The following is a 20,176-nucleotide window of genomic DNA, read 5'->3' as shown; positions in this document are numbered from 1 at the left end:
AAGCTGAGATCTGAGGATCACAGTTCAAAGCCAGCCAGAACAGGAAAGTCCATGAGAACTCTTAGCTCTAATTAACTTTAATAGAAGTAGTAGCTGGGTGCCGGTGGCTCATGCATGTAATCCAGCTACTTAGGAGGCTGAGATCTGAGGATCGCAGTTCATAGTCAGCTCAGGCAGGAAAGTCCATGAGACTCTTATCTCCAATTAACCGCCAGAAGACCAGAAGTGGCACTGTGGTTCAAGTGGTAGAGTGCTAGCCTTGAGCTGAAGATAGCACCCAGGCCCAGAGTTCAAACCCTGTGACCTACCAAAAAAAAAAAAAAAAGGAAGTAGGAGGATGGAATAATATAGGATATGAGTTTAATTGAATAACATCAAAGCGTATTATGTGTACGTATGGCAATAACACAGTGAAACCCCTTTGTGCAATTAGTATATACTAATATACACATTCATTACATACTTTTGGAATTAGCTAAATTTCTGTAATAAAGACTATACAACTTGCCTATAATCCTAGCTGTTTGAAAGGCTGAGCTCAAGAGGAGGCCAACCTAGGCAGAAAAGCCTCCATGGAAGACATAGTGATGGATACCTGCTATCTTAAATTACATGTGGGGCTGAGATCAGGAGGAAGACTGTTCCAGGACAACCCAGGCAGAAAAAATTCTGTGGGACTCCATCTCCACAGAGGGGAGCTGGATTCTGGTATGTGCCATTCCAGCAACAGAAAACTTCAAGCAGGCAGATTGTGGCACCGTCGGGTGGGAATTAAAACCCTGTCTCAAATATAACTAATTAAAAAAACACACACACATCAGGGCATAGCTCAGCAAGCACAAGGCCCTGAGTTAAAATCCCATTACTGCCAAAACTAAAAAAGAATGGATTGGATAAAGAAATAGTGGTATATTTACTTGTTTACTTTCTTGTTCATGAAGATTAATACTAGGTAAACTTAACTATGATAGTAGAAGTTTTGATGGTGGTTACTTCTATGAGCTCACAAGATCTTCCAGAATGTTTGAAAGATTATATAACCTGAACTTGGGTGGTAGTTATGTAAGTGTGAGTGTATATTAGAAAGATATGCACTTGAGATTTGTTATTCATAGGCCATATTTTTTAAATTTATTGCTGTAAGACTGCTGTATAAACATAATACTTGCTCAGTAAATTAGTATAGAGTTGAACTTTAGGGGGGAAATGGCCTCATATTATCATTTCTCTTGGTATAGGCACCTGTTCTTTTCCTTACTATCCGCTTGGAATAGTTGCATCTTTGTTGTTGTGCTGTTTGTGAAAGAGCACCAAAGATCATCTAGCTTTCCCCTTCTGTTAGTATCCATACAGGATAATGTCTTGAGTGCGTAAGGATGGCCAAGTCTTCAATTCCATGACCTAGTCACAATAGTTAGATGTCACTAGTTGTGGCCTCTATTTATTTCAGCATGTTTCCTTATATCTTTTCCTCTTCTTTTGTTTTTGTTTTTGTCGGTCATGGGGCTTGAACTCTGGGCCTGGGCGCTGTCCCTCAGCTCTTCAGCTCAAGGCAAGCGCTCTACCACTTGAGCTACAGCGCCAGTTCCTGTTTTCTAGTGGTTTATTGGAGATAGGAGTCTTTTGGTCTTTCCTGCCTGGGCTGGCTTTGAACCACAATCCTCAGATCTCAGCCTCCTGAGTAGCTAGGATTACAGGCATGAGCCACCGGCACTCAGTTTCTTAATTTTCAACAAAATCTACTGGATGCCCATTTTTGCCTGGCATTTTCTAAGGAAATAGCTATGACAGTGAATCAAAGGATCCCGCCCTCAGTAGGTTTGCATTGTAAAACATAGTGAACAGTGAACTGCCTTCTCTTTTCCTTTCCTTTGCTGACACAAATACTTAGGCAGAAAAACAGAAGTTTAGTTCATGGTGCCACCCCTTTCTTTTATTGTACTGTGTTCACTTGCAGTCTTGTTGGGCTTTGAGAAGAGACCGGCCATTTGGGGTTGGTTTTGACATGGCACCTAGCATGGTGCCATGTGTCTGGAGGAGTGTCATAAATATTTGTAACCTTTGAAAGCATCTGTCTATGCCCATTTGCTAATTTCCATAATTCTTTCCTGCCATATGCCCTTTGCTTTGCTTTTCTCTCTCTCTTTTCCAACTTCTGGGGAAAGCTTGATTTAAGATCTTAAGAAATATGTTTTCTTGGTTTTCTTCCCCAGCCCTCCCTTGGCAGTACTAGAATTTGAACCCCAAGGCTTTGTTCTTGGTAGGCAGGTGGTCTACCATTGGAGTCATGCCCCAAGCCTTTTTATTTATTTATTTATTTTTGCCTTAGTTATTTTCAGAAAGGGTCTTGCACTTTCTCTTTGGGCCACACTAAATCAAGGATTGTTCTACATAAGGCCTCCTGGGTAGCTGAGATCACTAATATGAAGCATCTCACTTTTTGTTGAGAGAAGAGCTTGCTAATCTTTTCTTGGGCTGGTTGCAAACCATGATTCGCTGGATCTCTGCCTTTCATATAGCTGGGATTATGAGTGTAAGCCACCATCCCCAGCAAAAGTACAATATTTTCTTTATTCCCACCACTTAGCTAGGCACTAGTGGCTCACATCTATATAGCTACTTGGGAGGCTGAGATCTAAGGATTGAGGTTCAAAGCCAACCTGGACGGGGTTGTCTGTGAGACTCTTACCTTCAGTTAACCAGCAGAAAGCTGAAAGGTGGAAGAGCAGCTCAAGTGGTAGAGTGCCAGTCTTGAGTGAAAAAGCCAAGTGGAGCAACAGGCCTTGAATTCAAGCCCCTACTTCAATACCAGAACACCTCCTCCCCCACCCCCCTTATTGTTAAGGTTTTAGAACAGTTGAGCCCTAGACCGAGGAAACTGGGGTAATATACAGCACAAATCATCCTTCTAGATCATTCCAACTAGGAACCTGGAACAGTAAATTTGGTAATGTTTTTTTCATATAGTGTAAGTGTCATATTTTGATAGGACTAGAAGGTTTTAGTGCATGTGAAACTGCTAAAATTAAACTACTCAGAGTCCTGAAATAGTTTTAAACATGGGAGTGTTTTTTGCTGATAGCACATGCTTGTAATCCTAGATATCCCCATGATCCAGAGGATCATGGTTTGAAGTCAGCCTCAGGTAGAACAGTACATGAGATTCTATCTCCAAAATAACAGCAAAAGTATGGGGCTGAAGGTGTGTCTCAAATGGTAGTATGCTAGCTATGAGCAAGCAAGCTGAGCTATTACAAGGCCCTTGAGTTCAGGCCCAGCCCCACCCTCCAAAAAAAGTGTTCTTTGACTCAGTATAAGAATGTCATTTTTCACACAGCTTTTTTTTTTTTTTTTTTGCCAGTCCTGGGGCTTGAACTCGGAACCTGAGCACTGTCCCTGAGCCTTTTTGTGTTCAAGGCTAGCGCTCTACTAGTTGAGCCACAGCTTTACTTCTGGCTTTTTCTGAGTAGTTTATTGGAGATAAGTGTCTCACGGCCTTTTCTGCCTGGTCTTCTGACTGCGATTCTCAGATCTCAGCCTGCTGAGTAGCTAGGATTATAGCTGTGAGCCACTGGTGCCCAGCGCTGTGTGTGTGTGTGTGTGTGTGTGTGTGTGTGTGTGTGTGTGTGTGTGTGTGTGTGTGTGTGTGTGTGTGTGTGTGTGTGTGTGTGTGTGTTAAATTCTCTGTAGGAGAAGATTTCAGAGTGTGTGTGTGTGTGTGTGTGTGAGATAAATTCTCTGTAGGAGAAGATTTCAGAGTAGAAATTTTGATGAGTGGGGTAGGAAAATGATTCAGTTGGGATTCATAGTCAAGGATAAATGAAAAACAGCCACTTCTACGTACACAAGTCATGACAATATAGTTCAATAGAAAGTAATTAAATAGTTTGTGGGCAGTGTTTACTGTTCAAAAAACATTTCATACTATATTTTACCCTCCCAGTAACCTAGTGAGGTCTGTATTTTACCCCATTTGCAAACTAGTAGGTAACAGTTGACTTGCCCAAAGTCAGTAACTGATAGGTATTAGCGAAGTGGGACTTTTCTGAATCTAAGGCCTGAAGATCCTTTTCTGAAGATTTTTTTCTGTTTTGTTTTACTGAAAAATTTATGTAGCAAAATATAGCAAGTTTTATAGCAAAGGGAAGACCCAGGACCAACTTTAGTAATGCTAACAGCAGCCCTGAGATTGAGTCTAGAAAGCAGAATGGCTTTTGCTCATGTCATAGGATTGTGCCCCAAGGTTAGAACCCACCTCCTTGAATTCTAGCTTTGCAAAATGAGATCTTTTTAGAGTCTTTAGTACTCAAAGGTGGGGTTTTGAATGAAGCAGTAGCTACTATAGTATAGATTAAGTGTCTCTAATAGAAAAATCCTTAATCCAAGATACTCTGAAATTCGAAATCTTTTAAAACCAATATGATACACAAGCCTTGGATTTCAGGATTAGGGATACCCAATGGGTAATCTGTGCTAGTCTTCCAAAATCTGAAAAGCTGGTATTTTACACAAGGTGTACCCAACCTGTTAATCTCTCAAACTCCATTGCTCCAATGGTTTATTTTTTCCCCCTCCTTTTAACCCATGTCTCTCTTAATCTAGGAGCCTCCAGAAGATGATGCAAACATCATTGAGAAGATCCTGGCATCCAAGACCGTCCAGGAGGTCAGTGGCTTCTATTTGTGGCTTTTTGTCCCAACACAGCTTTGATCCTCTGGAAGAGGTATTTGGCTAGAGAACATAAAATGGTCCCTCTTGTCCTGAGTGAGAGCATGGGGGAAATATTGTCCATAGTCAATACTTACTTTTACCCTCATGAGGATTTTAGGATATAAAGCTTTTAAATATCTCAAGTGGCTTGAACTGATCGTTTTCCCATTGTGATCCTAGTTTTTCAATAGTCATCATTGGGAGCAGAGTGCTGATGGCTCACACCTGTAATCCTACCTACTCAGGAGTCTGTGATCTGAAGAAATTGGTTCGAAGCCAGCTTGGACAGACAAATCTGAGATTTTTATCTCCAGTTAACTAGCAAAAAGTTGGAAATGAGGTGTGGAACAAGTGGTAGAGCTCTAGCCTTGAATAAAAACGTCAGGCAAGAGCACATGGCCCTAAGTTCGAGCTCCATTACTAGTTAGCACACATTTTTTAGAAATCATCAAGGGCCAAGAGGAGAAATTGGATAGAGTCCTAGTGGAAACATGGAAGTTTTCTTTATACATCTCAGGGCTATAGGAAAGCTCTAGGGAAAATTCCTTGAGTAACAGAATATGCTGGTGTGAGAGCATAGATTAATCTTTATTTCCAGTTTTTTTTCTTTTTGAGGGGGGCAGGGCAGGTAATGTGTGTGTGTTCCCAGTCCTGGGGCTTGAACTAGGGGGTAGGTACTGTCCATGAGCTCTTTTGCTCATGGTTGGAGCTCTACCACTTGAGCCACAACTCCACTTAATGCCTTTTGATTGGCTAATGGGAGATAAGAATCTCATGGATTTTTCCTGCCCATGCTGGCTTTAAATCACATTCCTCAGATCTTAGGCCTCCTATGTAGCTAGGGTTACATGTGTGAGCCACCTGCACCTGGCAGTTAACAGGATTTTGTGAAAGAAAACCTCACATTGTTTCAGGGTAGAAGGTATTGGAGGAAGCCAGCAAACCATGAATGAAGTTACTTGTACACCAGGCTGTGGTCCTGACATTTCTTAGAACCCTGGGCCAGGTTGGGTTTATCAGCTGAGTACTATACTTCCTTGGGCCTTGAAAGGATTCCAGTATGAGGTCTAACCAACCCACACACTGGCTGTACATTCAGCCTATGAAAAACTTGATCAATAGCTTATTAGGAAAAGACCTGGAAAAATGAAGACATCTTCAAGAAATCTTGAATAAAGTGAGGCAAAAGTGTTGATTGTTTTCTTTTAGCATCTAAGTGTGAAATCTGCCTTGGATCTGGAATGGTAACTTGTTGCTTTGGTTACAGGTTCACCCTGGAGAGCCTCCTTTCGACCTAGAGCTATTCTACGTTAAGTATAGAAATTTGTACGTCTATTTAATATATGTACTGGGGATTTTACATGAATGAAACCTTAACACTTCATTGTCTTCTATACCTTCAGAAACTGGCATCTGTGGGTCAAGCCACAGAGGCCTCAAGTTCAGCTTAGACAGTAATGTTCAATTTGAGCTGCACATAGAATTACCTGGAGGGCTTTTTAAAACTACTGAAGTCCTTTCTTCATTCAAGACCAGTTGACTCAGAGCCAGAGTGGGCCCCAAGGATTTATGTGTTTAAAACCTCTCTAGGGTAAAAAGCCACTGTCCTGTGGTGTTCCCTCTTGTGCTCTTCACAATGTATATTTGGTACCCTGCCCGTATCTGCCCCCCTGCTGTGGAGAGCTAGTTTCTGTGGAAGCAGCAGGATGAGTTGCTTGCTGATTTTTGTGGTTTTGCATTTTGCATGGTTTCTTGTTGCCCTTAAGGGCAAGAACCTTCTAAACACAGTCTCCAGCAGTTTTATAACAGACCACCAGCTACTTCCATGTAAGCAGGTCCCCCTACTTATTGAAACCCTAAAGCTCAGTCATTGGCTAGTCATGTGCTTGTCTCACAATTTGTATGTCTTTGGATAGTTCCTACTTACATTGTAAATGGGCCACAATGGAAGAGCTGGAAAAGGATCCTCGCATCGCACAGAAGATCAAGCGCTTTAGGAATAAGCAAGCCCAGATGAAGCACATTTTTACAGAGGTGAAGCAATATATACTTATTTGATGGCTACTTTTTTTGCAGCATTAAGTACAGGGTTAAAGTTTCTAAGGCCAAAGTGAAGTCCTATACAGGTCTGTTGCTCAGATCACATCCATAGATTTTGTGCTGCTCTGCGGCCAATGTAGTCCAGATTTAAAGCAAAGAAAATCATTTGTCTACCAAGGTAGACATCTTCCCCTTCTTCAACACCTGAGAAGCTAGGATTTACAGGTGTGTGCCACTGTACTTTTGAAGAAAATAAAATAACCTTTGAAGAACAGATGCAAGAAAAATTAGTCTTAAATTGGGCGCCCGTCATAGCTCATGTCTGTAATTCTCATTCAGGATGCTGACATTTGGGGATCATGGCCAGCCCAGGCAGAAAGTCTGTGAGCCTCTAATCTTCAATCAGCCACCAAAAATTCAGAAGTGGAGCTGTGGCTCAAGTGGTAGAGCACCAGCCTTGAGCACAAAAGCTCTGAGATAGTACCCCAGCTCTGAGTTCAAGTACCAGAGCTGGCGCCAAAAAAAAAAAAAGAAAAAAAAATCTTAAAATGTAGTTACTAATTCTCGAGTGCATCCAGATGTCATCAAATTATAGGAAATTGGGGCTGGGAAGTTGGCTCAGTGGTAGAGCCCTTGCCTTGCATGCCTGAGGCCCTGGGTTCAATTCCCAGCACCACCTAAGCAAAAAGAAAAAAGCTGGAAGTGGCGCTGTAGCTCAAGTGGTAGAGCACTAGCCTTGAGCTGAAGAGCTGAGGGACAGCTCCCAGGCCCAGAGTTCAGGCCCCACGACCGGACCCCCCCAAAAAATATAGGAAATTGTTCATATGCTTACCAATTTAATATTTGCATAGTTTCCTCTTTTAGTGATTAAAAATTATTATGGAATAATGTCAGTAAATCCTCTTGTCTAGTGTGTTTGTACTCCAGGAGTTTGTACTGTGGTGGGAAGAAAAGGACTTTAAGAAGATTGGCATATATTGTAAATTTAACAGTGAATAATAATGGAGATAGTTTCCATAACACTGTCTTTGATCTTGACCTAGTTGACATTTTTGTTAGTAACTTGGGAAGAAACAGTGTTTTTATGACAGAAGCTATAACTGGGCTTTGGGTTGATCATCTTCATGAAGGCGACCCAGCTGACTTAAAATACTGACTCCTTCTGAAAATGAAGGCTTTCCAGACTGTCTGGTGCTCCAAGAGAAACTGGCAAAGTCCAGGTTTGCCTAGACAGGTTGAAATGAGTAAAATAGGAAAATGAAATTCCAACATAGGAATTTATAGTTAAGAATCTCGACAATTCTGAAGCAAAGAAAATGATTAGATAACAGCTCTAGGGAGGAAAATTGCTGACAGTATCATTATCTATTGAGCTTATTGCATACCAAGGCATACCACTCCTAGGCTATCTTGCAAAAAAATAGAGTCCTGCTAGGCCTGCTTTTTTGGGGGGGGTTCCTCATTTGGGTACTCCATGAGGGACTCACTCCAAAAGGTAGAAGTGGACTACATGTTGGTTAGCACCTGGACACTGGGTCTGGTTGCTGGGGCCTCCTCAAAGTGTGTGTGCACACACAGCATAAACTCCTGTAAACCCAGACTCCTGTGTATAAGAAGTGAAACTCCTTATCATAGTAGCCTGCAGAATACCTACAATTAAATACCTACAATACACCAATACCTGTTGTTTTTTTCAGCATTACTTTGGGGGGAAAAATGTATTTAAGAGGTATAACTTGATGTTTTGATGACTATATATGCTGTGAGATAATTGCCGTATTCAAGCTACTTACTATATCCATCACCCCGCATAATACCATTTCTTTCCCTCTCCCTTTTCCCTTTTTCCTTTTCCCTACCTAAGATCTACCCTCTTGTGAGATTTCAAGCATACATTGTAGTGTATTTTGGGGGGGGGGTCCGGTTGTGGGGCCTGAACTCGGCCTGGGCGCTGTCCCTCAGCTCAAGGCTAGCGCTCTACCACTTGAGCCACAGCGCCACTTCCGGCTTTTTTCTTTTTGCTTATGTGGTGCTGAGGAATCGAACCCAGGGCCTCAGGCATGCAAGGCAAGCTCTCTACCACTGAGCCACCTTCCCAGCCCCTATAGTGTATTTTTGACGGTCATCACCGTGCTATACATTGGATCTCCAGAACATTCTCCTTATATAACTGAAATTTTGTAACTTTGACTAGCATTTCCCTATCTGCTTTCCCCTAGAAGCCACTGTTGTACTTAACACTCTGCTTCGATGAGCTTGGTTGTTTCACATTCCACACATGAGGAAAATTGTTTTTCTGTGCCTGGCTTATTTCACTTAGCATGATGCCTTCCATATTCATCTATACTTATCCATGTTGTTGGAAAATAGGATTTACTTTTTTAAGTCTGAATAGTATTCCTCTGTGTGTGTATACTATGTACATACTATCACGCCTCCATATCTTAGACATTGTGGAGAGTAAATGGCACAGTGTTTATGAGAAGTGCTTAGCATGGTACCTGCATCATATTCACTGCCAGTATTCCATAAATATTAGCTCTCTATCATTCGGGGTCTAGAATCATGACATATGGAGAATAATTGTAAAAACTGGTGTGTGTGTTTTTAGGCAAGTACTCTAACCACTGAGCAACACCCCCAGCCCCACTTGTTTTTGTTCTGTTCTCATTTTTAGTCCAGATAGGAGGTTTTGAAAAGCCAACACAGAAAAAAAATCAGATCACTTATCACTGCTAAAAGAAGCAGTTCATTCTGAGTGACAGTTACAGGAAGGAACTTAGGCTCTAATGATAGTGGAAATATGGTCCCCTGCACTCAGAGCCAACTCACAGATAATGGCAGCAGGGCTGTGGACAAAAGGAAATAAATGTTTATTTTGCCAGGCAAAATGAGGCCTTGTACATTCTAGTATCTCAAGAAAAATAGTGCAGTCCTACTGGCAAGGGAGAGGGATCAGAACCCAGGAAAATGGGTTTCCAGATGTAGTCTTGTTGGCAGTAATATAATTCATGTTGATTAAAAAAAAAAAAACTTGCGAGATTATTACCACCCGGGAATTAAATCTGAAGGTAAGTTTATTTTTTAAAAAAATGCCGCATAAAGAGTTCCTGCACTGATTAAAAATGCCGCATAAAGAGTTCCTGCACTGATTAGGCAACGAGATTGACTAGACCCTGAAAGCACCTTGCTGGGTCCAGGAAGAGCCTTTTAGGTAGGAAAGACTGGCCAGTCAGCCATTTGCCTCACACTACTCTTGTAGCCATGGTCAGTACTTAACCTGTCTAATTTCCTATTCCAGAAATGAATTTTGACACCTCTTCATGCCATCAGATCATTTGGAGACATAAAATATTCCTAAGTGTTGCTTATTGTTGATTTGTAAATAAACTTTTTTGGGAGCATCATATATATATATATATAACAATAAGTAAGATCTTAAGTGAACATCTGAATTTTTTTTACAAAATAAACATACTTATTAACTGTCACCTAAATCAGTAGAATAAACAAATAACCAAGAAACTCCATTCATATCTCTTCCAGTGTTAGCTATTGTTAATAAGAAAGGAAAAAAAAATCTAGTTCCAAGTTGCCAAGGGAACTTTGTGGTGATTTTTGCTCATTGCTGTAATGACCTGCAGCAGGAAAGGCCTTGCTTAGCCATGATGCAGCCTCAAATAGTTTGATCTTTTAGTGTTGTGGTCTCAAGCAAACCCTTTCTGTCTGCATTTTCTGATAGGATTCAAAGTAAAACCTCAGCCCACACTGATGGCTCATGCCTATAATCCTAGCTATGCCAGAGACTGAGATCTGAGGATTGCAGTTCAAAGCCCAGCTGAGCAGGAAAATCCATGAGACTCTTAGCTCTAGTAGACCACTAAAAAGTGGAAGTGGAGCTGTGTGGTAGAGCACTAGCCTTCTGCAAAAAAACTCAGGGACAGTGCCTAGGCCCTGAGTTGAAGCCCCAGACTAACACATACTCAATTTTTTAATTAAAAAAAGTAAAACCCTGTGTTTTAGAACTGAAGGAAGGAAATTACTCTGGTTAACTTTTTCGTCTGTTTGCATTAGCCTGATGAAGACTTGTTCAATCCAGATTATGTGGAAGTGGATCGTATCCTGGAGGTGGCACATACCAAGGATGCAGAAACAGGGGAGGTAGGTGTGTTGCTATTTGCCTGTCCTACAGCATTATCCCTTCTTCCCACATAACTTGTTTTAATATGTAGCCTTTGATTTAATAGTATTTGTATATTGGCACATAGGGTGGTTTCCCAAAGGTTGACCTAATGTGACTAACACTTGTTTCTCTCACTTCCCACCAGGAAGTGACACATTACCTGGTGAAGTGGTGTTCCCTGCCATATGAAGAGAGCACATGGGAGTTAGAGGAAGATGTGGATCCTGCAAAAGTTAAAGAATTTGAATCTCTTCAAGTTCTTCCTGAAATTAAGCATGTGGTAATATATTTACTTACTCGTAAGTTTGGCAGTTACGATGCCATTGGCCAGGTTTCTCTGTCACTGCCCCATGAGCCTGAAGTTCAAAGTCTTTTCCTCCCCAAGTCAGTTTTTGCCTGTGTCCTAGTCAGTTTTAGGTCTGAGCTCTAGTTTGGTGTGTGTATGGCATTTAAATACCTTAGAAACCGGACACTGGTGACTCACACCTATAATCCCGCTACTCAGGAGGCTGAGATCTGAGGATTGCGGTTCAAAGTCAGCCTGGGCAGGAAAGTCCATGAGCCTTTTATCTCCAGTTAAACACCAGAAAACCAGAAGTGGTGCTGTGGCTCAAAGTGGTAGAGCTGAAGAGCTGAGGGACAGTGCCCAGGCTCAGAGTACAAGTCCCACAACCGACTAAAAAAAAAAAAAGCTTACATGCCTATAATTCACGCTACTCAGGAGGCTGACATACAAGGGTCACAGATTGGGCAGAACAATCTGTGAGATTCCATCTCCAAAATAACCACAAAAAGCAGGACCAGAGGCATGGCTAAAATAGTAGCACTCCAGCCAACTTCAAACCCCATTAACCTTCACTACCCCCCCCCCCCGAATAATAAAAGCTAGAATTTGACTATTTTCATTTGTAACCATAAACATAGCTGTTTTTTGGTTTTGCTTTTGTTTTCAGATCCTAACTTACTAGCTTAGGCATAGAGATGGGATGCCTGCTTTTTGCCACAGGCCATATGACATGTGATGTTAGTTAGTATTGATGGTTATGTTGCTATGAAAAAAGGTAGCTATACTGAGTTTTGAGTCCTGCCTGCAGGTCTTGGCAGGACCAGATCAGATGATTTCAGGACCTTATTTGGTAGTAGGCTAGGCGTTCCCTACCTCTGGCTTAGGGTTCGTCTATAAGGAAGATGACCATGTCTCTCCAAAAAAAATCTTAACAAGTAAAACCTTTGGATAGGAAAGCTCAATACTTAAACATTTAAGTTTTCCCCCAAATAAGAAGTTCATTATGGGGCTGGGTAGGTGGCTTAGAGGTAGAGTGCTTGCCTCGCATGCATGAGGCCCTGGGTTCAATTCCTCAGCACCACATAAGCAGAAAAAGTCAGAAGTGACTCAAGTGGTAGAGCACTAGCCTTGAGTTGAAGAGCTGAGGGACAGCACTCAGGCCCAGAGTTCAGGCCGCATGACCAAAAAAAAAAAAAAAAATTCATTGTAATTCTAACTGAAATTCTAGTGGGATTTTAAAAGAATTTGACAAATTAATCCTAAAGTTACAGATTAGTAAATAAGATAGATTATAATCATTTCAGAAACTTAATCTCTCACTAGATATTTGGCTACAGTAATTAAAGTAGTTCAATTGCTGTACTAGGAAAACAAGCCAATGGAAAAGATGGAAGAATCCAGATATATACCTTATAGATCACTTGGAATTTAACATGTAAGAATGTGGCTTCTCATTTTGGTATAGAGAAAATTAATTACTTTCAGAAGTGATGTTTCCTATGAAAATATAAAGTGGTAAGACTGCCTCTATTTTAAAGAGAATTTCAAGAGTTTACTGTTTTGATGATTATGCATATTTTTCCTGCCTTTTGTGCTGCTTTTAGAAATCAGTGAAAACAATCTTTGGCCCAGTGTACGTTCCTGAGCTGATATTGTAGGCCCAAGGAAATAAAAGAAATTCTGTTTGTAGAAATAAAAATCAACCTGACTAATATTAGCTTATCAGCAAATTAAAATGTAGTAATTTCAAATATAAGAAACTCAGAAATCTTGGTAAAGTAATAAAAGACTTACCAAGATTTTAGACAGGTCTATTTCTCACTTACAGGTCTTAAACTGTTCTTAATCTGGAGAAATGGTAGAAAATGACGATCCATTACTCAGAATATAATTATTGCAATTTGAAACCAGTCTCAGCATCGTGTGAGATTTTGCCTCATTGTGCATAATTATCTGTGTCAAGTTTCTAGCATTCCAGTCTCTGAACTGTGTTCTTGTTTTCTTCCTAGGAGCGGCCTGCTTCAGACTCCTGGCAGAAGCTCGAGAAGTCTCGGGAATATAAGAACAGTAACCAGCTCCGGGAATACCAACTGGAGGGAATGAACTGGCTTCTTTTTAATTGGTATAACAGGTGAGGAGTCAGAAGCAGCTGAAATGTTTACAGTTGGAAGCATATTGTTTCCTTAAGCCTAGAAATCTTAAAAGTAGCCTTAACAGAGGGAAGAGAGTAGCACAGCCCCCAATTTAGGGTCATGGCAAGACTACCTTTATGTCAGATGGTTTTCCAACTCAAAGGAGAAGTTATCACCGACTATATGCCTAGGGTAGGATGGGGCCTGGGGTAAGAAGCTAATCAAAAGGTTATGATCAACTTAGATGCAACAAAAAACAAAAGATCCTGGAAGTTTGTTCAAATCCTTACCATCTCCATGCCCACAAGCCTACAAAAAAGGTTCTATGAGAAGATGCTTCTACTAGGCACTAGCGGCTTATACCTATAACCCTAGCTACCCAGGACAGCTGAGATCTGAGGATCATGATTCAAAGCTAATCACCAAATAAAACTAGAGTTGTAGCTCAAATGGTAGAACACTAGCCTTGAGTTGAAAAAGTTCAGGGATAGCACTGATTCAAGCCCAGGCCCAAAGAAACAAAGAGAGTGAGGGAGATTGGTAGAGAGGGAAGGAAGAAGGAAGGAAGGAGAAATAAAATGCTTCTGGATTCTAGACTATACTCTGCTAACATCTGTAAGTCTTATATGTAGTATATTTAAACTATAAAACTCTTTAATTCCTTGGTTCCTGGTTCCTATCACACTATAATTGAACTTATATAATTGATTCACATTCAGATTTTCTTAATATTTGAGATTATAACTTGTAGTGATTTTTTTTCTACTATAATAGCATGTTGTAATGAAAAACCCACCTAGATGAGACTTTGGAGAGCCACTTACTCATGGTGTGACCAAGAGTGTGGCTCACCCAAGTAATTCAGGTCTTGGGTTTCCCATCTGAACTGTGAAGGAATGAGGTGAGAGGGTGGTTACATGCCTTGCGAGGCCACAGCTCTGGTGTCTAGTCTGTGATGCTGGGTCTCCGCTGCAGGGACTTTATTGTATGGGCTAAAAATTGTCCTGTGATAACACGCAAACAACAGGCATTTTATTTTTACCTTGGTTTCTACGAAGTGTCTCAGTTATAAACACTTAGTTTGTCTTAGTTTTGAGGTATTTTTTTCTCCTTGTCTTGTAATTGTTAGTTTATATTTTAATCAGCTTATTTCATCACTTTTCTCTAAGTTGGCCAGTTATATTATGGTAAAGCCTTCATTGAGATAACCTTATCCATTAGAGCATTTTAGCTGTCACTTATCTTAGAAGTTTCTAATGAATTATGGACATTTCTTACCCTCTGCAGAAAAAACTGTATTTTGGCTGATGAGATGGGCCTAGGGAAAACCATCCAGTCCATCACGTTCCTTTCAGAAATATTCCTCAGGGGAATCCATGGCCCTTTCCTCATCATTGCCCCTCTCTCAACCATCACTAACTGGGAGCGAGAATTCCGGACATGGACTGAGATGAATGCCATTGTGTACCACGGCAGTCAGATCAGCAGGCAGATGATCCAGCAGTATGAAATGGTGTACAGAGATGCACAGGTGAGCTGCACGTGAATCTCAAAGACCCCTGGGCTTCTTGGGCTCAGAACAGCCTTTTCTGACACTTGAAGAGTTTTCAAGCTCTGTCCCCTGGGTTACTGTAATTTCTTACTGTTCCTTTGTGATTGGTTTTAATTTAATATAAAACACAGGATGGAAGGACATGCTTGCTTAGTTTGCTGAGATACACCAGAGGTTTTTTTAGGACACTGAAAACTTGGCTTAGTGGTTGGTTTATGAAGTTATCTTTATATGCAAATTTTATTTAAATTATGCACTCAGTAAAAGAAGTGAGAAGAATTAATGTATAGCAGTTAGATTCCCAGCCAGGGTATTTGGAGAGGAACTGAACACATTGGACAGAGAAAGGTAAAAACAGGATTCATATTAAAAACACAATAGAACTTTTTAAAAAGATTTTGTTACATATAATCACATACTGAGTAGAGTATTACTTATCCTAGGTACTAAATTTTTATAATTGAAAAAAAAAATGACCCCAAGCAGAGGCAAGACAATGTGCTCTCCCCCAAGACTCCATACACAGTAGAGACACTTGAAAGAACTTTTAGGTATACTCTAATCCAGCTCTACTTCTGAAACGTGACAGCTCAAAAGCAAAGGTCCTATCTAGTAAATACTTGTCCCAGGTTCATCAAGATGACTACGTCCAGTCTGTATTAGAACCTGAGTTGTAAGGTAAAATTCAGTCAACTGAAAAGTAGCAGAGGATTTCCTTGGATAGTCTGGCTATAGGCATCTGGCTAGACAGTCATCTGGCTGGGGAGGATGCGAGAATCTCCTCCATCTGCTTCCTGACCATTGCAGGTAATAAATGAGAAGCTAATCTTTCTCACCTCTGTGGGGACACTTGTTCTCGTACTTGTTTCATCAATAGTGTGAGGCCTCTTGTCTGATTAGCTGGCTTCTCCTTCCCATTCCCTGCCTTTCTTACATGTAGAAAAGCAGTGCATGTTGGGATCTCACCTAGGCCTTAGCAGTAAATTCTTCTGCCCTTTCTAATCCAGCAGAATTCAGTAGCCATGGTGTAAAGCTCTGCCTCCGGTTATGTCATCCTCAGGGAAATCCCCTTTCAGGAGTCTTCAAGTTCCATGTCGTCATTACAACGTTTGAGATGATCCTGGCAGATTGCCCAGAACTGAAGAAGATTCACTGGAGCTGTGTGATAATTGATGAGGCTCACAGGTTGAAGAATAGGAACTGCAAACTTCTAGAGGGCCTGAAGCTCATGGCGCTGGTGAGAATGGGTCAGCTTTTTACATAAATAGGTTCCTTCTGTTCCCAATGCAGAGAACATTCCGTAGCCATTCAGATGTCAAGAACTTACTTGCCCATAGTCCTTTTCACCAGAGATTGACTCCAAGCAGGACTCGGGGAACTCTGAAAACCAAGACATGTTGCCGTTTGGTTTGATTTCTGGTTACTGCCTTTTAACACTGTTACCTTAGGACAGTACCCAGAATGTGGTGGGTTGCTACTTTCAGATTCTGAGTGTATGAACTTTAGTGATAGAAATTGCTGCTGAACTCAATATGAAAGGAAAGTTGATCTGTTAATGAGTATACTCCTGTGAAGTGCTGACACCTTGACTTTTCGTTAAAGCAGGATAGAATTACCTCCGAGCACAGAGTCCCCGACTTAATTTTCCCCAGTAAAATGTATTCTTGTGTGCCTCAAACACGTTTCATCATATCCTTGTCATCTATGCAGGAACATAAAGTGCTGCTCACTGGAACACCCTTGCAGAACTCGGTGGAAGAACTCTTTAGTTTGCTGAATTTTCTGGAGCCATCACAGTTTCCTTCAGAGACTGCTTTCTTGGAGGAGTTTGGAGATCTGAAAACAGAAGAACAGGTAATAAGGGGCTGAAGGATCAAGGAGACATGATGGTTACCTTTATGCCAGGGAAAAAGAAGTCATGGAGAATTGAGCAAGTTTCCACATCTGGTAAAATGATTAGTGTGTCTTTTATGTTGTGGTTTTCTTTATGTTGGACAGGGCCCACCCAATTATTAGTTGCTGCAGAGCATAGATGAGTTAGCATCCACTGTATCTTAGGTTAGTACATTAGGTCTGCTTCACTGAGCTCCCTTGTACGTTTGAGACCTCAGGAACATGGTACTTCCTTCTTCTTCCCTCATCCCTCATTCTTTCTCATAATCTGCAACAAATTCCCTGTCTTAACTATTGTACAGTGCACTGGGAATGAGAAAAAGAATGCACTTGTGTGCCTAAAGTAGTTGACTAAATCCAGTTATGTCCAGATTAAGTGTATTTCCTCAGTTTTTGAAGGTCATAGTCAAGTCTGTCAGATTTAAAGATAATTCAAAACAACCAATATTAATAAATATCTACTGCTGATAAAGTCTCTATGAGAATTACAGAAATAAGTCAGACGGGTTTAAATGTCTTAAGAGGAAGAAATAACGGGGGAGGAGCAAAAGTCAGGTGTGGTGGTTCATGTCTGTGATCCTAGCTACACAGGAGACAATAGTAGGAAGATTGTAAAAATATAAGACTCTATCTGAAAGGACTAGGGGCATAGCTGAAGTGTAGAATGCCTTTCTAGCAAGAAAGAGCCTAGTAAGAACGACCACATGCACTTTTAGGATAGATAAGTTTTCAACAGGTAGAGAGAGAAGAGAGGTGGTAACTACTTTGCATAAGAAAAGTCCCAGCAAACCAGAGCCAGGAAGTGTGGTATCATCTGGTGAAGCTGAAAATAGGAGGATGAATTGGGAGGTATCCAAAGCCCTGAGTGGTTTGCAAGTATGTAATTGTTGGGAAAGTCTCAGATGGCATATTGAAGAATCTATAGCTAATGTAGAAATCATGCATGGTTGTACTATTGGAATGACATCGTTGGATCTGCTAAATTGATGTAGTCGAAGTGTGGGAGTGAATTTGGAAATTTACTAACAATGTCAAGAATATGGATCTATTCTGTTTCTTTCTACTCGGGATACAAGTCACACTTGGAAATTAGCAAATAATCAAACATAATTCCCTCTGCATTTGTAGTGTCTGTTGGTCCTTCAAAAGCCAGCTCCTGTCCTCCATTTTGGACCATTAGAAATAACATCCTCTTCTCCCATCGCACTGAATTTGTGGTATGCATTTTTTCTTCTTCTAGACAATGATCTCCTTGAGGACAAGGCCACATCTTCTCCAAAAGTTGTGTTTGTTGTATTGACCAGCACAGTGTCTGGCATATAGTATACTCTAAATGATTCAAGGTAGGAACCAAGTGAAGGGCAAAAGCTGAACCCAGCATGTGGCAGGTTGACATTTGTCCCTATCTTTAACATTAGCTAGTTGTGTCTTTTTCTTGGGCTCTTACATAGTGACTCCTCGCCTGTTTGGGGAATTTGATTCCTGAATGCCCTTGGTTGGTAAAATCAAAGTCTTTAAAATAATTAGATTTAAAATTGGTTTAGTCAGAATAAAACCATTAAAATAGCATCAAATGTCTATTTTATTTACTTAAAAGTTATGTCTTATTTGACAAAAATGATATATTTTATAATGTGGTAGATTGGCTCAATTGAGCTAATTAACATGCATTACTTCACCTACTTATTCTTTGTATTGAGAACACTCCAAGTCCACTCTCGGAGCCACCAAGAGTACATTATTAATGCTAGTCACTATGTCATACAGCAGATCTCTTGAACTTATTCTTTCTATCTGAAGTTTGCATTTATTATTCAGTCAACATCACTCAAACTCCACACCTTAAACCAGTCTCTGACAACCACCATTTTACCCTTGCTTCTGTATTTTAAAACACATTAAGTAAAAGCCGTGGAAACCATCTATTTCTAAAGAAAGTATATACATTGTCTAAAACCTGTTTTAGTGAGTCTCCTAAGCTACTCATGTTATATTTCTTCAGGAAGCATTGCCACAGAAGATTTTGCCCCTTTTAAAATTTTGAATAGCCCTTTCTTACTTGAAACTTGATTTCTTTTTACTTTCATTTTCTCCTATCTTATTTTCCCATCTGGATTAATCTTACCATTATTTTATTTTAGCCTTAGGTTAGCTTAGGTGCATTACCTTTGAAACCTTGTCATTGTCTTCCTGGAAGAGGAATCAAGTTACCTTGCTGGTTTGGTCATGTGAGTGGATGTCTCTATCCAGGAATGGGCTGTCAGATGAAGTAAAAAAAAAAAAATCATAGTAAATTATGAATGCTCTCAGGCTTGTCATGCCCCTGATGTGACAGCTCCCATGATGAAATGGGAGATGTCACTGTAAACACTTAATTCTTCACACACTGGGACTCCCAAACAGATACACTGCTGCTGTTTCTTAAAAGGCATAGGAGGACTCCATTTCCAGATTGCCTTGAATTCCTCTTCCATTCTTTCAGCATCCAAGTCTTTCCTTGGTTATGTATCATTTGTACCTCCTAACAAGGCTTAAAATATTCTTACTTTATTGCTGTGCTTGCATGTATGTGTGTGTATGTGTGTGTGTGCGTGTTAAGAGACAGTGAGAGAAGCTTGCTTTCTCTATCTTAGAGAATAGGAGCTGTCTTCTATCTTTCTCCCTTTTTATCTTGTGAAATTGCCACATAGGTCCTTGGTGATTTAATTGTGCATTAAAACCAGATCCCCTTTTTCTTCCAGTATTGTGGCAAACTCCCTATTTTCAGGAATCAATCCATGGTCTTTTAGTGTGCTGCACAGTACTATGATTAGACATTGAAAAGATTATAGTGAAGGTTGGACTGCTCCAACAATCTTTCAGTTAGAATTGAGGCAGTTAAATAGATGTCATTTCCCTGAACAGGTAAAGAAACTGCAGTCTATCCTAAAACCAATGATGCTTCGGCGCCTGAAAGATGATGTGGAAAAGAACCTGGCTCCCAAACAAGAGACAATCATTGAAGTAGAACTGACCAATATTCAGAAAAAGTACTACCGTGCCATCCTGGAGAAAAACTTTTCCTTCCTGACAAAGGGAGCAAATCAGCATAACATGCCCAACCTCATCAATACCATGATGGAGCTGAGAAAGTGCTGCAACCATCCTTACCTGATCAATGGTGAGTCAGGCCAGCAGGAAGTAACTCAGCAGCAGCACAGGCCTCTGCCAGAAGCCAGTGATAAGCAAAGATCTCATGTACAAGTTTTCATTAGATGCTAGAACATACCTTTTTCATAATATAGAACTCAGGTTCAGAGAAGTTGATTGATTATCTTAAGTACCATAGCTTATAAATTTGCAGAGCTAAGTTTGGAATGAACCAATGTTGAGCCCCCACA

General features: G+C 40.6%; 1 protein-coding gene across 1 annotated transcript in view; it reads left to right on the top strand.

Moving 5' to 3' along the window:
- The window catches only part of Chd6 (chromodomain helicase DNA binding protein 6), a 99,628-nt gene that overhangs the window by 21,880 nt on the left and 57,572 nt on the right, over window positions 1-20,176 (top strand). The window contains exons 5-14 of the mRNA XM_013010897.1: window positions 4,603-4,665; window positions 5,978-6,036; window positions 6,627-6,744; window positions 10,825-10,911; window positions 11,079-11,213; window positions 13,229-13,350; window positions 14,639-14,882; window positions 15,964-16,140; window positions 16,614-16,757; window positions 19,701-19,956. Coding sequence (XP_012866351.1) covers window positions 4,603-4,665; window positions 5,978-6,036; window positions 6,627-6,744; window positions 10,825-10,911; window positions 11,079-11,213; window positions 13,229-13,350; window positions 14,639-14,882; window positions 15,964-16,140; window positions 16,614-16,757; window positions 19,701-19,956 — 1,405 coding nt within the window. The remainder of the gene's footprint in view (window positions 1-4,602; window positions 4,666-5,977; window positions 6,037-6,626; window positions 6,745-10,824; window positions 10,912-11,078; window positions 11,214-13,228; window positions 13,351-14,638; window positions 14,883-15,963; window positions 16,141-16,613; window positions 16,758-19,700; window positions 19,957-20,176) is intronic.

Source organism: Dipodomys ordii, unplaced genomic scaffold (genome assembly GCF_000151885.1).
Source record: "Dipodomys ordii isolate 6190 unplaced genomic scaffold, Dord_2.0 Scaffold13, whole genome shotgun sequence".
Classification (NCBI taxonomy): domain Eukaryota; kingdom Metazoa; phylum Chordata; class Mammalia; order Rodentia; family Heteromyidae; genus Dipodomys; species Dipodomys ordii.
Note: the sequence above shows the minus strand (reverse complement) of the source record. Positions and strands in the feature narration are given on the sequence as shown.